This window comes from Corythoichthys intestinalis, chromosome 15 (genome assembly GCF_030265065.1).
Source record: "Corythoichthys intestinalis isolate RoL2023-P3 chromosome 15, ASM3026506v1, whole genome shotgun sequence".
Lineage (NCBI taxonomy): Eukaryota > Metazoa > Chordata > Actinopteri > Syngnathiformes > Syngnathidae > Corythoichthys > Corythoichthys intestinalis.
In genome coordinates this window covers 32,678,190-32,694,377 of record NC_080409.1, presented here as the reverse complement: position 1 = coordinate 32,694,377, position 16,188 = coordinate 32,678,190, and the positions used below count along the sequence as shown (strand labels likewise).

The 16,188-nt window shown below is 39.3% G+C and overlaps 1 protein-coding gene across 2 annotated transcripts in view; it reads left to right on the top strand.

Annotated features, from left to right (window-relative positions):
• The window catches only part of slc8a3 (solute carrier family 8 member 3), a 129,809-nt gene that overhangs the window by 83,564 nt on the left and 30,057 nt on the right, over positions 1 to 16,188 (top strand). For both annotated transcript variants that reach the window (XM_057859203.1, XM_057859204.1), the window contains exon 3: positions 5,371 to 5,477. In XM_057859203.1, coding sequence (XP_057715186.1) covers positions 5,371 to 5,477 — 107 coding nt within the window. The remainder of the gene's footprint in view (positions 1 to 5,370; positions 5,478 to 16,188) is intronic.

Sequence of the window (16,188 nt, the reverse complement as noted above, 5' to 3'; positions counted from 1 at the left end):
AAGGAAGCGAGACAGGAAGCTGTCACTAATGTTAAGTAACAGCATTATATAAATATTAACTGGAAAAAAAAGTGCGACTAGAAAAAGAATTCACGTTTTTAATACTGTGAATCAAATGAATTATTATAATTGTTTTGGCTTTGGGGTCCAACCGCTCGCATCTTGCCTATTGCCTTTTTTTGTGATATTATGACAAGCTCGCAGTTGGGGGAAGTCCAATAAAGACGACTCACAAGCCTCACGGGAAATCAGCGCCTTAATTAAGCAGGCCTGTCTCTTTGTCACAAAGTGCAGGGATTACTGCTTCCTTTTGCTTTGCTGATGATTATTGCTTTTCACATCAAAGACGAGACAGTGACGCATACGTCAGAATGATAGTGGGCTAAAATTTTTATGTTCATTGCTGCCTTTCATTCCCTTGACGGATTTCATGATTAATCGACTACTAATTGACCATCAAATTAACCGATAGGTAGTCGATGAATCATTTAGAGTACTGTTGGCCAAAAAATATTCATATTCTCTTTTCATTGGGTCCCTAAAGTAAATGGGGAAAATGTATTATTTATTACTTTGTTCAAATAAAAAAGATGGGGAAAATTTCTCTATTAAAAAAATGTGATTGCACTCAACAAAAAATCTAATTATCATCTAATTGATTGAAAAATGAAGAAAGAGCAGTAAATATAATCTTTTATGTCATAAAAATAGTATATACATGGTGGGGCAGAGCAACTTGCTCTTTTAGATTTGGCACCCTGAAGCGATGGTTGCTTTGAGGATGGTAGGGATGGACTTATTTGAGAGTGTGGGGCTTAAAGTTTAGTTTTTAATGTGCCATTATTCATTTTGTGCTTATTTTTCAGGAGCCCTAGTGAGCATCATAGCGTGGACGAAGTTGGAACGCACTTTCGCTGTTGAGGCCTTTTTTATTCAAGCGGTCACTCAATCGTCGCAACGCAACGTGCATTCCGTAGACATTTCAATATTGCCCCCCGTGGTCGTGTTCCTGGCCGGCAGTCGATTGTTTCATGGGTTAACAACTTCAGGGAAAAGGGTGATGTAAAATAAAAGAAACCTGGCCTCCCAAAGCGCCTCACATGCATTTTCTCAAGCAATAAAATCGTGTGGATTAAGTTCCTGCACATAGCTAATTTGTAAGGATGAAATTTAAATTCATCATGAAGGATTCGTCTCACAGAACGAGCAGACTCCCCAAGAGCAGATGCATGTTTGCGAGCAGACCGTCAAAGTTTTGGGGTGTCCTTGCTGTTCGTGGGAGGCCAGGTTTCTTTTTCTTTACAGCACTTGTTTCCCTAAAGTTGTTTACCCATGAAACAATCAACTGCCGGCCAGGAACACTAGCATGCGGGGCAATATTGAAATCTCTACGGAATGCACGTTGCGTTGCGATTGAGCGACCACTTGAAAGAAATGCCTCAAAGCGAAAGCACGTTCCAACTTCGTTCTTCGATGTAATGTCAAAAAATCAAGAAAATAATACATTATATGTGTCTGCTAAATATGTTTATTATGCTTTTCAAATAAATATTTCCGGTGTATTTTTAGTGTAAACATATCTATTTGGATTAAAGTTTTTTTTTTAATCCATTTGGGTCATTCAATGCTTCGTTATCGATTCCTCCCATTTCTTTTCTGTGTTTTTTTTTTTTTTTAATATGGTAAGACCTTCAAATTGTCCATTTTCATTTGCCATGAAAAAATAACCCATGAATTAGCCCTAACCCTAAGCTACATTTCTCACTAATAGGAACCTAATTAATTGACAGGCTAAATGATTAATGCAAAATAAATCTGTATTGACCTATACTAACTTTCACACTGCAAATTTATAACGTCTTAATTTGATATTTATTTTTTTACAATCTAGTCAAACAATTTGATCCATCTTCTTTTGAGTGTTAAAGGCTAGTTAACAGATTAACGTGTCAGATTCTTTCACTTACTTTAAGTAAATATTACTATTAGTTCGTATTGAGCCCATACATCTAAAAGTTGGTCATCTTTCACCTAAATCAAAAAAAAAAAAATCAAATAATGTTTTGAACAATATTCTTGAATTAAGAACATTTCTGACAAACAAGGTTTTCTTTTAAGATTAAATATACGAACCTTTTTGCTTAAAATAAGTCTGTTAAGCTCATTTTCAGCTTGCTGTTTTTCTTATTTCAAGAAATCTCAGTGAGTAAAATCGACTTGAAACACTGTAGCAGTAGCAAAATTAGTAGAGTGTTCCCCACCTCCACAACATTGATGTCTTTTCACATTACTTACAGTGGCTGCTGCTGCTGGCGGAAAAAAAACTTCTAATATCCCTCGTCTTTGAAGGGGGTGGAGGAGGCGGCGTGTTGTATTTCTGTCCGTTCAAGTCATCAGTCAATAAAAGGTGCGTTTTAGGGGAAAAAATGGACTGGCACATTTAACTAGTGAAAATGGGTCAGTGTAAGTGAACATAATGAAACTACTGTAATTTAATAATGGTAGGATCAATTCTATCCTTACAACATATAGGAAGACATTCTAAATGACCTATATAAGTGTAGTCATTATATAATCCAAATAAGGTTGCTTAAAAGTTGGTGGGGATAATTTGAACATCCTGAAAAGTTGCTAGTGTTATGTCCCTACCGTCCCTATGCAAACTTAAGCCCTTGCTTATGTAGGCGTGCCACAGTGGAGGCAAAGTCCTCACTTGGCAGCTTTTGCCAACTTGCCAGCCCAGCAGATGCAAAAGTTATGAATGCGTGTCGCTTTGGAAAGGAGAGATGGCAGATGAGGTTTTGCATAATGAATGGTGGACAGCCTGAGACCCATTTTGGAACATCAAACACTTCACCCCACCCCGAAATACAAATAAAAGTTTTGGAAGCTACTTAAAGATTTGGTATTGCAGTTTCATTCAGAGCCAGTATTGTTGAGCAGTATCAGTATTTGGAAAAACTGAAGTTTACTGAGTTTTACTTGACCTGTTGTTATTGTTTCATTTTAAGTATTTAAATTCTACACTGGAAAACACTGTTAGCCGTACTTGACGTTTCAAGTCAAACAATTTCACCAAAATTTTCAGATTTTAATGGAAAACCTAAAAATAAGTAGATGCCTTGAACTCAAAATGTTAAGTAAACTGGACTTCAGTGGAAGTAATTATATTAAGGGGCTGAACTTTGGGAGGTTGCTGGGGATGCAACCAGACCCGGGACTCTAGGAAGCCTGGTTTGCGGGCATAAAGTGGGCGTGGTTGGGTGAGGGGAGGGTCAAACAGAAAGGTAAGATGACGCGTGGAGCTGTGATATAGTGTTTAAGTGGTAAAATATCTCTGGCAGCTGCTTGGCCGGTTGTCTAGAGGGGCCCGCAGAAAAATTTCCACTTGCACCCCATACACACACACACACATACAAATAATTGGCCCGTGAATACCTGTTCACTCGCGCTCCTCCTCCGCTGTTGGACGGTCCATCCGGGAGATCCCGTTTATGCACATTGCACCCGGGCCCTGTTCACATTTGTTCCGCCACTGATTATATTTTATAATACATCGCTTCTAGCGGTAGTCGAACCCGGACCACTGCAATGGCAGCAAAACGTGCGGACAACCTAGCTAAACACTCATTTCAAAGCCTCATGAGTGAGGCTCAGGCTAAATTCAAACAACATATCGTTTCATAAGTTCAGTTTAATCAGAAATATAAGTTTTGCCCACAAACCTTATCATGTAAGATAATTTTAACTCATCAAGTTAACGTTTGATAAAATGTTTTCGGAATACTCAAACTAGCAAGGTACTTTAGAGAACTTTAGGAATTGGAGCTATGTCTACATAAAATCTTACTGTAAGTTTTCTGCCTCAGGAGACTTAAAGAGCAATTGACACCAATTTTTACTAAACATACTAAGTTAGGTGTGTGCCCAATCACTGACGAGTGTTTTAAAACTACCCTGCCCACTATAAAACACACACCTGGTAAGAGATGTCTTAATGAGAAGGATTGCCTGATGTGCATCATAGCTCGGTCAAAAGAGCTGTCTGAAGACATGCTATCAAGGATGATTGCTGATTTATATAAAGCTGGGAAAGGCTACAAAACCATCTCTAAAAGTCTGGATGTTCATCCATTAACAGTCAGAGAAGTCTACAATTGGAGAGAGTTTGACACTGTTGCTTCTCTCCCAAGGAGTGGCAATCCACCAAAGATGATGCCAAGAGTTCAGCGCAAAATACTCACAGAGGTAAAGAAGAACCCTAAAGTATCTGCTAAAGACTTACAAAAATCACTGGCATAGTCCAATATCTCCGTGCACACATCAACCATATGTAAAACTATGGCCAAGAATGGTGTTCATGGGATTTCATATTGAAATTTATATCAATTGAAAGAATCTGACCTTTGAGCCAAATTGCCAGAATCAAGCCAGCCGAACCGCCGCGGCTTATAGTTCAGTGCGGCTGTTTGTTGATTTGGGTTAATAGGTAACACTTTATTTGACAGCAGCATCATAAAACTGCCATAAGACCATCATAATTATGGCCATTAATGAATGTTTATGAAAGATGTCATTAAGTGTCATCCGGCAAATTATGTCACTAACTCCATTTATGTCCAGTTTGGATCTTTTACATCCATTCAAAAGGGAGATAATTTGTCGGATGACACCAAATGACATCTGTCATAAGCATTCATTAATGCTCATAGGCAGTGTTATGTCATATTTATAATGGTCTTATCACAGTCTTATGGCGCCACTGTCAAATATAGAGTTACCAAATTCCATAACAAGCAATGAATGAAACAACTAGAACAGTAACTGAAGAAGTAATTAGCACAGAACATGACTTTTGATTTGTTATTTACATCTGTAGCGCTGCAATACATGCTAGGAGGCATGTTGGACGACAACAGTGTCGACAGCAGGTGGCAGTAGAGGTTGACTGTCTCCCCCAAAAGAAAAGTGATGGCTTCTTCAAGCAATGAAGCTTTGCAGCCAATTGGTTCAAAGCGTCATGGTGGTTCATTTGGTCGTATGACAGTCTTATGATGCCGCTGTCAAATCAAGTGTTAGCGGTTGATATCGTTTGTTGTAAATATCTCATAATACAAAGAGGACAGCAGCGGCTTATAGTCCAGTGCGGCTTATCTCTGAACAAATGCCGTTTTCGTGTCAAATTTGGTGGATGGTGGCTTATAGTCAGGTGCGCCTTATAGTGCGAAAATTACAGTAAATACATCCAAACTTCAGTTATAAACTGCTCCTCAATTACTAACCCTTTTCCTGTGTCCTTCCATCGCAGATTAACCTCATCTTCTATTTCTTCTCTCCTTCTTCTTCTCCTCTTCCTCGTCGCCTTCGCAGCAAACTTATTCACGTGAAAATCATCGACGACGAGGAGTACGAGAAGAACAAGAACTTCTTCCTGGAGCTGGCCGAGCCTCGCATGGTGGATATGAGTCTCCAAAAAGGTGCGCTCATCTCACGCTTCCTTTCTCGCTATCCTCTCCAAAAGGCTGTATTTTTGGTTCCTGTCCTTTGTCTCATTTCACTCATTTCGCATTGCATAAAAAATATCGTCACAATGTGGTTGTGACAATTAGGGCTGCAGATATCAATTATTTTAGTAATCGATTAATCTATCAACTAGTAAGCTCGAATAATCGGGTAATCGGATTAGGAACTTTTAATGTGTTGCAGAATAACTTTTTGGAGATGTAAAACAAAGGCATGCTAAGATTGCACTTTCAAAAGAGCATTACATGCGAATACAAAATTCCCAAGTGTTTCTTCCAACTATGCAGAATTGCACTTTCATTAAAATTAAATTAAAATAACTGAGCTTAGCCTCAAACAGTATAATAAAAATAAATAAATAAATAAATGAGGATCTAAGTACAATAGAAGAATAATTGGCTAATTTGCATAGCAAAAGTCCGCTAGCATAAATGCTAGGTAAAAACTTTTCTCTTAACAAATCCTTCAAACACGTATTCCCACAAAAAACTGCTAAATATACCTATGAACTAAATTACGAATGTATAAAAAAAACACTAGCTCCAACAAAAACTTACCTTATGTTGGTTTTAACAGGGAGCAGCTGTTTTAAGCCATGTTAAATGAGTTATGTCATATTCGCTGTTGCCACTAGAGGGCAGAGTATCTACCCAAATCAATAAAACTAAATGCAAACACTTTCAAAACAAACCATTACAACGCCACTCTAATTAAACAAATCTTCGAAGCGGCAATATTTGATTCAAAGCTTGTTTCTTTTTTCTAATTGTGTTAATCGATTAATCGTTGCAGCACTAATGACGATATATCAATATGGTGATATTCCGTGATATTTTGTATTTCAATACGTTATCGATAGCTTCCACCAAGAATATATATATCATTTTAAGAAGATGTCACTGTTTAAATAAGGAGCCAACAGGTTGCTACCAAAATGTTCAGCTAGAATAGTGTCTATGTTAACTCATTGGCTGCCACTGACCGCGCAAGACGTCAATTTCATTTTGACTGTGCGGGGCCAGAGCCGTACAAAGAGAATCGCGACACTCTTCGTTCTCGCCGCCGGTGGTCACGTGGTTCATGTGGGGCGTGAGTAGTTCCAAGCACGAGCAGTGCTGTAGTGGTTTGCAATGGAACTGACAGCGGTAATTGTGACATCTATGGAAAAATGGATAAAATCACAGATCTAAGAACTTTTTTGATTATGTCATTGCATTATGACATATATGTAAGTGCTAGTTTTACATTTGGAGTGGTCAGGCGACAACTGAAAACTATGTAAACTCTAACGGAGAAGGGAACTTTCCCGCGTTGTTGAGTGAACACGTTTCTGTTAGCATGAGCACGGGAAATCGACTTTTACATTGAAATGCAAGATGATCTAGTTTTTTCTTTTTTCACAACTAGAATACTGTTTTTCCATATATATACAGTGGGGCAAATAAGTATTTAGTCAACCACTAATTGTGCAAGTTCTTCAACTTGAAAATATAAGAGAGGCCTGTAATTGTCAACATGGGTAAACCTCAACCATGAGAGACAGAATGTGGGGAAAAAAAACAGAAAATCCCATTCTTTGATTTTTAATGAATTTATTTGCAAATCATGGTGGAAAAGAAGTATTTGGTCAATACCAAAATTTCATCTCAATACTTTGTTATGTACCCTTTGTTGGCAATAACGGAGGCCAAACGTTTTCTGTAACTTTTCACAAGCTTTTCACACACTGTTGCTGGTATTTTGGCCCATTCCTCCATGCAGATCTCCTCTAGAGCAGTGATGTTTTAGTTCCCTTCTGTCTACTTTTGACAAGTGTACGTTTTAAAACTATTTCATCATTTAAAGATAGATTTAAGTAAAGATTTTGCCGATTTAGGAGCATTTTAAATAAAAAGTTACTTAGATTCGCTAGGAAGGTTCTCTACAACAGAGCCTTGCTGAGGAGTCTACTGCTTTAAGATGGCGGCTGTTTACTAACGCATCTAGTTCTTTATTATACATGTTGCTAATGTAGCCGTGTCTGTCATTTGCATCTAGTTCTGTATATATGTGATATCTGCCGAAGCATCATGTGGACATAGTTTGTAGGCTATCAGCTACAGTCTGGTATTATTGGAGCCACCTAGCATAGTAGCATCGCGTTTGCAACAGCGTCACCCTCCCTTGCCTCCTCCCCACTCCTTCTCTGCTCTCTCGTCTCCGTGAGTCCGTGTTTCTCATACTTTTCTCGCGTCAGTCAACCAACATAGTAACGCACGACTTTCCCGCCTCAGTAACGGTAACGGCGTTGCCAAGATGAGAAAAGTAATTAATTAGATTACTCACTACTGAAGAAAATAACGCCGTTAGTAACGCCGTTATATTCTAACGCCGTTATTAACAACACTGGTCGTAACCCTCTTAATATATGGCACTGGGCAGGGCGAATCATCATTGGCAGTCAAACATGAGAATTCAAAGCCAATTCTCCCACTTTTAATGATCTGGACTAGGGCTGTCCCAAACGACTAATTTTCTTCCGATTAGTCAGCTGACTATTTTTACGATTAGTTGACTAATCTAATAATTTTTTTAAATTATTATTTTTTTGTTTTTTTTGTTGCTAATTTAGCGATGAAATTTTTGTTGACGCTTATCAATCCACAAAAATATTTTGGAACACTTAAATTGTTTGTTAAAGTACAAATAAACACGTAAATAACAATAATAAATCACACATAAACAATGAGTTCAAATGCTGATAGAATTAACTAGTGCAAAAGAATGGAATGTAAACAGTTTCAGAACACTGACTTTGCCTTTCCAACGTGATTCAAAACAATTTTTAAACACCTAGCATTAATATTATAGTATAGTACTATATTTAATAGTATAATAATTATTATAATAATTATTCATTGCCAATCAGATTTTTCATAAAGGGTGTTATTTTAAAGGTATTTTTAGTGTAGAATCTAAATTCTGAAGTATGTGGGATTAACTCCAGAAATCGTTATTTATATGACGAACATGACATGCTTTTATTTTGAAATGTTCACCGGAAGTACGTTCGCTAAACAGCTAACTTCAGTTTTACACTCCGCAAAAAAACCCACTTTTTGTCATTGCATGTAGTGTCAGTAATAGATTTTTTTTTTTCGTTTGCAAATGCTGTTAACCAGCGATTTTTCATGTTCGAAGTGTCACCTTTTAACCGCAAGTTTACTTTCACGAGACGACTGCCAATGTTTTAAAGAAGGCTTAAGTAGGTTGCCTTTTTTCCCCCATTCACCTCAGTGTAGCAGTGCTAAAGTTACAGTGTTTGATATAGATGTGTTTTCTTATTTTGTATGTCTGAACTTTAATTCCACAGCATGTTGATAAGAGAAAGAAACTGGAGTCTCATATGCCATCAGCACGCACGCACGCGCGCAGCGATAAAACGCAGCCGTGAAAATTACCATTTTTATTTGCCGTGCGATAAATGGACATTGGACTCTTTCCATACCGCGACAGGCTTAGCAACTTCAATAAAACATGTCGCTAGTTAGTTAGTTAGTTAGTTAGACTTACAAACTGGGTGACGGCGCGTTAGGTGTTCATTCACGGCTGACGTGCAGCCAAGCTTGGCATTGAAGAGACAGGACACAAGAGCGTACCCTCCTTTGTTTCTTTGAAATAAGTCAATGTTTTGAACACTGGTGCGCTTTTTTGACTTTGTGCTAGAGCCTAGTTCGGGCCTAAAAAATCCAGCCCGACCCGACACGGCCCGCTGGTATTGAGGCCCAACCCGGCCCGAGCTCGATCACTTAACTAGATTTGCAGGCCCGAGCCCGAAAAACCCGATTTTTTTTTTTTTTTTTTTTTTTTTTTTTTTTGAGTGACGCGGAAAAAACGCAGCAGCAGCAATTTATTTTCATTTCTTCGAGTTGGCAGAAAAAAAACGCAAATTTTCTTAATGTTTAAATAATCTACATATTTTTTTTTGAATTATCAAAGCATTCACACAACGAAATAACGCTGGGAAAGTTTGTTAAACATATTTTTGAGTGTGTGGGATATTGTTCTCACATGGACGCGCCTCTCTGACAAGGAGAGGGAACAGGAGAGGGGGGCGCCTCGGCCGTGCGCAAACGGTAGAGGGGGAGGACAAGAAGGAAAAGCGGCCGGCGCCACGGCGTTCGTGCACACGCACAAGCAAAAGCGCAATACAGAGAGACTGCTCTCCATTTTTTTTTTTTTTTTTTTTTTTTTTTTTTTTTGAGTGATGCGGAAAAAACGCAGCAGCAGCAATTTATTTTCATTTCTTCGAGTTGGCAGAAAAAAACGCAAGTTTTCTTAATGTTTAAATAATCTACATATTTTTTTGAGAATTATCGAAGCATTCACACAACGAAATAACGCTGGGAAAGTTTGTTAAACATATTTCTGAGTGTGTGGGATATTGTCCTCACATGGACGCGCTTCTCTGACAAGGAGAGGGAACAGGAGAGGGGGGCGCCTCAGCCGTGCGCAAACGGTAGAGAGGGAGGACAAGAAGGATAAGCGGCCGGCGCCACGGCGTTCGTGCACACGCACAAGCAAAAGCGCAATACAGAGTGCTTGCTCTCCATTTTTTTTTTTTTTTTTTAAATAATTTATTAGTCCGGCATGGCGGCCCGACCCGACCTGACCCGAACGTGAATGCTTAAATTGTGGGTTCGAGTTCGGGTTCGGGCACAAAATCTAACCTCTACTTTGTGCCGCTTTCCCCACTTGCATACAGAGCGTCCGACATTCTGAACTTTCCACACATATATTTTTTTAACCCTTCATTAACCATCGCAGGGATGTTGTGCTCGTCGACGGATTTACGTCATCGATGACGTCGACTAGTCGGGACAGCTATAATCTGGACATTTAGGGTTGTCAATGGGAGGCAATGAGTTAAGAAAGACATTTTTTGATTTCCAAGAATTTTGCAGTAATATGGTGTTGCTGTATTTATTGACAGAAATATTGCACTGAAATAATTGATTTAACAGGTTGTCCACAACAGTGCAAACAGTATCCAGTGTTTATTTTTCCATTTAGAAATAGCTTTTTTTCCCCTCGTAGAATATCGTAGATTGTTATCCTATCAGGAAATAGCCAAAGGTTCCCACCACTCCACAATATGCGCTTGTTTAGACAGCACAGAGCGGGTAGACGTAAACCGATGTTGAAATCTGAAAGCAAAACTCCCACCTAAAAGTCCATCAGGCCTTTTCATGAGGCTGGCGTTATCTAACGCGTTGTTATCTAACCACGCTGGAGGCCAGGTGGCCAAACTGGTGTGGAGGGAGCTCAGGGTAACACTTGAGTGTTGCCTCAAAACGTGGTCACTGCGGCTGTTACATTATAGGCTGTGGTGATGCTGGCTGAGCACTGCACAGACACTTAGATGAAATTCCTTTAGGTACGCACAAACATTCCTACAATAAAGAAATATGTCTCCTTTGCCTTTGCCCAATGGAACAGGATCTTTATTTTTAAAAACATATTAGCAAATTGGAACATAAGTATCATGTTGAGTTAAAATAAACAATAATAAATAAATAAATAACTGAAATTGTTACGGCAAGGTAGGCAAAGTTGATGTGGACCAAAATGCGAGCCGGAAACACATGAAGTGTGAAGTGATATTTATTGCACAAGGGCAAGGTGTTGAGCGGCTGGTGGGTTGAATGGTAAATGGCTGTGGCTGAGGCTGAGGCTGAGGTTCAGGCTGTGGCTGTGAGGGCTTGGAGGGTGGGTGTCCTGATGGCAAAAAACAGAATTAGTTAAGAGTTCTAAGACAGGAATCACAAACTACAGTGTTCGTTGGCCGATGTACCAATGGTGACTGGCAAAATCATCTGGCACCTGCTTGCTGCCCATGCCGCTCCTTAAAAGCAGTGTTGATTGTGATGAGCTGCAGGTGCGCTCCCAGGTCTGCCAAGGTTGAACTCATGCCACATAAAACAGGAAGTGTAACAACAATAAAACCCAGTAGAGGGGAGTGTGGGCTAGGACCACCACAGAAATATTCCAAATAAAAATCAAAATAAATGCAGTCCTTTAGGTGAGAGCAAAAATAATTGAAATATTTTCCACAAAAAGCGCGTGTGTACGACTCGTATCATGTTTACATTATACACTGGAGGTGTGCATCGGCACTGCCCTCACGATTCGATTCGATTACGATTCGGAGGGCCACGATTCAATTCGATTCAGAGGGTCACGATTTGATTCGGTTCGATTCGGCATTGCATCGCGATGCATTAAAGCCTGGGATGCATTAAAATTCTACAGCAACGCATATTTTTCATGAATCCTGAGGCAACACAAGCGGTCACACATTAAACAACTTTTTATTGGCTCTTGTGTCACTCCTGGTTGAAATCAAATGAAAATACTTTCATATATACATATATATTAGGGCTGTCAAAATTATCGCGTTAACGCGCAGTAATTAATTTTTTAAATTAATCACGTTAAAATATTTAACGCAATTAACGCACATGTCCCGCTCAGACAGTATTCTGCCTTTTGGTAAGTTTTACAGCAGACTTTTTGTGCTGTCTAACAGCGAACTCTTGTGGTCGCTTTGCGACATGGTTTATTTTTTTTCTTGCCAGTTCAATATGGCTGCACGACGTCTCGGGCTGACGCCTACGTTGTAATGTTGTGCTTATATGATCCTTGGACAAGATTTGTCCGTAAGTATGGTTGTTGTAAAGAATGTACATATTATGTTAGTAAGCGAAATGTTATATTTTTTGTATGCTTTTTGTTTATGTTTAGTGAACCTGTATAGCGTGCTAAGCTAACGTTGTTGCTAATGCAATGCTTGTGTACTTTTTTTTGTTGTAGTTTTACGACAGTCTAAAGAGGACAATGGTTTGAGGCTATTTTATTAATAAATCAGATGAAAAAGGGAGACGTCTGATTATTAAGGGGTCGTTCACTAGCTGTCTAGCTTTGGAAAAAGTAGACGCTTCGGAGTGAGGACAGCATAGACAGATTTAAATGACAGTAGAGTGAAATGCCCACTACAGTCCTTATGTACCGTATGTTGAATGTACAGTGGGGAGAACAAGTATTTGATACACTGCCAAATTACCAATGGGTTTTCCCATTGGCAGTGTATCAAATACTTGTTCTCCCCACTGTATATATCCATCTTGTGTCTTATCTTTCCATTCCAACAATTTATATTACAGAATATATATATAATTTACAGAAAAATATGGCATATTTTATAGATGGTTTGAATTGCGATTAATTACGATTAATTAATTTTTAAGCTGTAATTAACTCGATTAAAAATTTTAATCGTTTGACAGCCCTAATATATATATGTACATATTAAAAAAAAAGATCACAGCATTTAGTTAGTGCTTTGAATGAGACCAGGGCTTTCCCCTTTTTTTTTTTACACACAGTAGCAGCCTTTCACACAGTGCAACATCTGAACTCCTGTGCAAAATCAGTAATAACAGTCACTGTATTTTAGTCACAACGACCCATTAATAAAAATATTCAAGTAAATATTAAAGAAAACGACAAAGAAAATATTGTAGTACAGCAGCATCTTTATCGCAATATCAATCCAGGGGTCAGTTCAGCTGCAAACAAAACATCAACTAAATTGCAATGTAGAACAAAAGTCAAATGTAGGCCTAGCCCACTATATATGTGCAATAGAGGATAGATCGGGCCTAAAAAAATCCAGCCCGACCTGACAAGGCCCGCTGGTATTGAAGCCCGACCCGGCTTGAGCCCAATCAATTAACTAGATTTGCAGGCCCAGCCCGAAAAACCGAATTTTTTTTTTTCTTTTTCTTTTTTGGAGTGACGCGGGGGGGGGGGGACGCAGAAGCAGCAATTTATTTTCATTTCTTCAAGTTGGCAGAAAAAGCGCAAGTTTTCTCAATCTTTAAATAGTCTACATATTTTTATGATCATCATAAAAGCATTTACACAACGAAATAACGCTGGGAAAGTTTAATATGAAAAAAAAACAAACGGTTTTGCAGACACACAGAGGAGAAGATTCAAAAGGATCACATTTCTGTTGCTTTTGTGTGCATAAATAAAAGTGTCCTTTGTAACGAATTCTCAGTTGGCAAAAAAACCCGCAAGTTTTCTTAATGTTTAAATAGTCTACATATTCTTATGATCCTTATAAAAGGATTTACACAACGAAATAACGCCGGGAAAGTTTAATATTAAAAAAAAAAAAAAAAAAAAAAAACATACAGTTTTGCAGACACACAGAGGAGAAGATTCAAGAGGATCACATTTGTGTTGCCTTTGTGTGCATAAATAAAAGTGTCTTTCGTAACGAATCGCAAGCGCCACAGCGGGAGGAGACGAAGAAAAAGCGGGCGGCGCCACGGCGTTCATGTGCATGCAAAGCAAATGTACAATACAGAGAGACTGCTCTCGGTTTTATCCCATTTTTAAAAAAAAATAATTTATTAGTCGGCGCGGCGGCCCGACCCGACCCGACCCGACCCGAACGTGAATGCTTAACATTTTGGGCCCGACCCGACCCCAAAATGGCACAAGATCTAACCTCTAAGAGATAGGAAATAACATAACAATGGCTGAAGCGGAGAAAGAGGGAGCGAGAAAGATTATTGATGCACCTAAGACATTGAAAGCAGACATCTGGAGACATTTTGGCTCCAGACTACAAAAAGACCAAGGTCAAACATGGCTAATTTATTTATATATCCCTATTTTTAAAAAATATGACTGTTGTGACATATAAATAAAATTTACATTTTTTCAGGTCAGTCATTGTCAGACAGAAGCAGCACAGCAAAATGCCACGCTAAAAAATAAGTAAAAATATCAAAATGGCTTACAAATGGATCAGGACTGTCATATGTCCTTCATATGTGGACGGTCGTAGTGTCTAGAGTAGTGCTGTCAAATGTATCGCGTTAACGGGCAGTAATTAATTTTTAAAAATAATCACGCTAAAATATTTGACGCAATTAACGCATGCACGGAATGACCCGTTCATGCGTTGCCTCAAACAGTTTACAATGACGCCAAATGTAAGTATTGTGGCGAACGATGTGGGGAAGAATGACTGTAGACGATCTTTGTCAAGCGTGTTAAGGCAAAGATAGCTTAATTGAACACAACGCAGAACATACTGTATACCAATTGCATCCACCACTGACAGTCATAGTTGCCCAACTTCCCATCATGCATTTGGACGGAACAGTTAAGTCGCTACAGTATCATTTAGTGAAAGCACAACAAAAATAATACTAGTATTCTTATCATTCACAGGAGACGATCTTTTTCTTAACACGCTTAATTGAACACAACGCCCAACATACTGTATACCATTTGCAGCCACCACTAACAGTCATGCTTGCCCAACTTCCCATCACGCATTTGGACGGAACAGTTAAGTCGCTACATTATCATTTAGTGAAAGCACAATAAAAATCATATTCCTATCTCTTAGAGGAGACAATCTTTTTCATAACATGCTTAATTGAACACAACGCAGATCATACTGTGTACCATTTGCAGCCACCACTGACAGTCATGGTTGCCCAACTTCCCATCATGCATTTGGGAGGAACAGTTAAGTCGCTACAGTATCATGTAGTGAAAGCACAACAAAAACAATATTCCTATCCCTCAAAAAAATAATGTCCACAAATAGAAAAGTGTTTAGTGCAAAGAGAACTGGCATTACCAATCAAAATAACTATGCAAAATACACATAAAACTTACTCAGACTTTGCCTTGGCTAGATATCTAATTAATTTAAAAGTCGCCATTGACACCTTGTGGTGTATTTCAATCACTACCTTATGTAGTTAAAGACACTGTGGAAGAACAGCAGGGATCCCATGTGACGTCACCGCTCGGCGACGTCAACAATTGCATGCACACGGGGTGGGGGTGGGCATGGGGTTGGTGGTGCGTCCCCTCTTGCCATCCCTGAAGGCCGGTTGATGGGTGCGCTGGTGGCCCGGGGGACCACCCTGGATCCTGGGGGGGGATGATAGCTCCTTTGCTGGGCTGCGGGAGGAGGGATGGGCTGTATGCTTTATGAGGGAGAGGCCTGTGCGCCTTTTTGGAGTTTCAAAAGGTTCCCATTCACCGTGGATATTGGCCAAAACAAGCCCTACTACTGTAGGACCATTAGATTTACAAGGAAGTGAGTTAACATCTTGTTTTGTATTATGTCAAATACGAATACAGCGATTACAAAGTAAACACTACAAACTTTCTTTAAATAAAGGACTACTTACATTTGATCATTGATAGGCATATAGAAAGCTCTCCTCATGCACATTAGCTGCACATTAGCTGCACAACAACTGCAGCCGCCCTCCTCCGGGGAATGAACCGTAAATTGCTCTCCGCCGAGCGGTTTACCGATCCGCGAAGACAATCGACAACCCAGTCGTCATGTCAAATAATCCGGGCTAGTTATGTGTGATTTTCCGCTTCGAAGACTTTGAAACATCACTCGGTTCGGGTTAGCGTGTCGGCAAGCTGGCACGCCTCTTGATTTGTTTACATTCTCCAAAGCCGGGGAAGGGAAATGACATAAGCCCGATTTAGGTGTCATAAAATATCGTTCGGGAGGTGCGACAGTAAAGGTGAAGTCGTACAGTTTTGACCATTATGGAGTAATTTTGC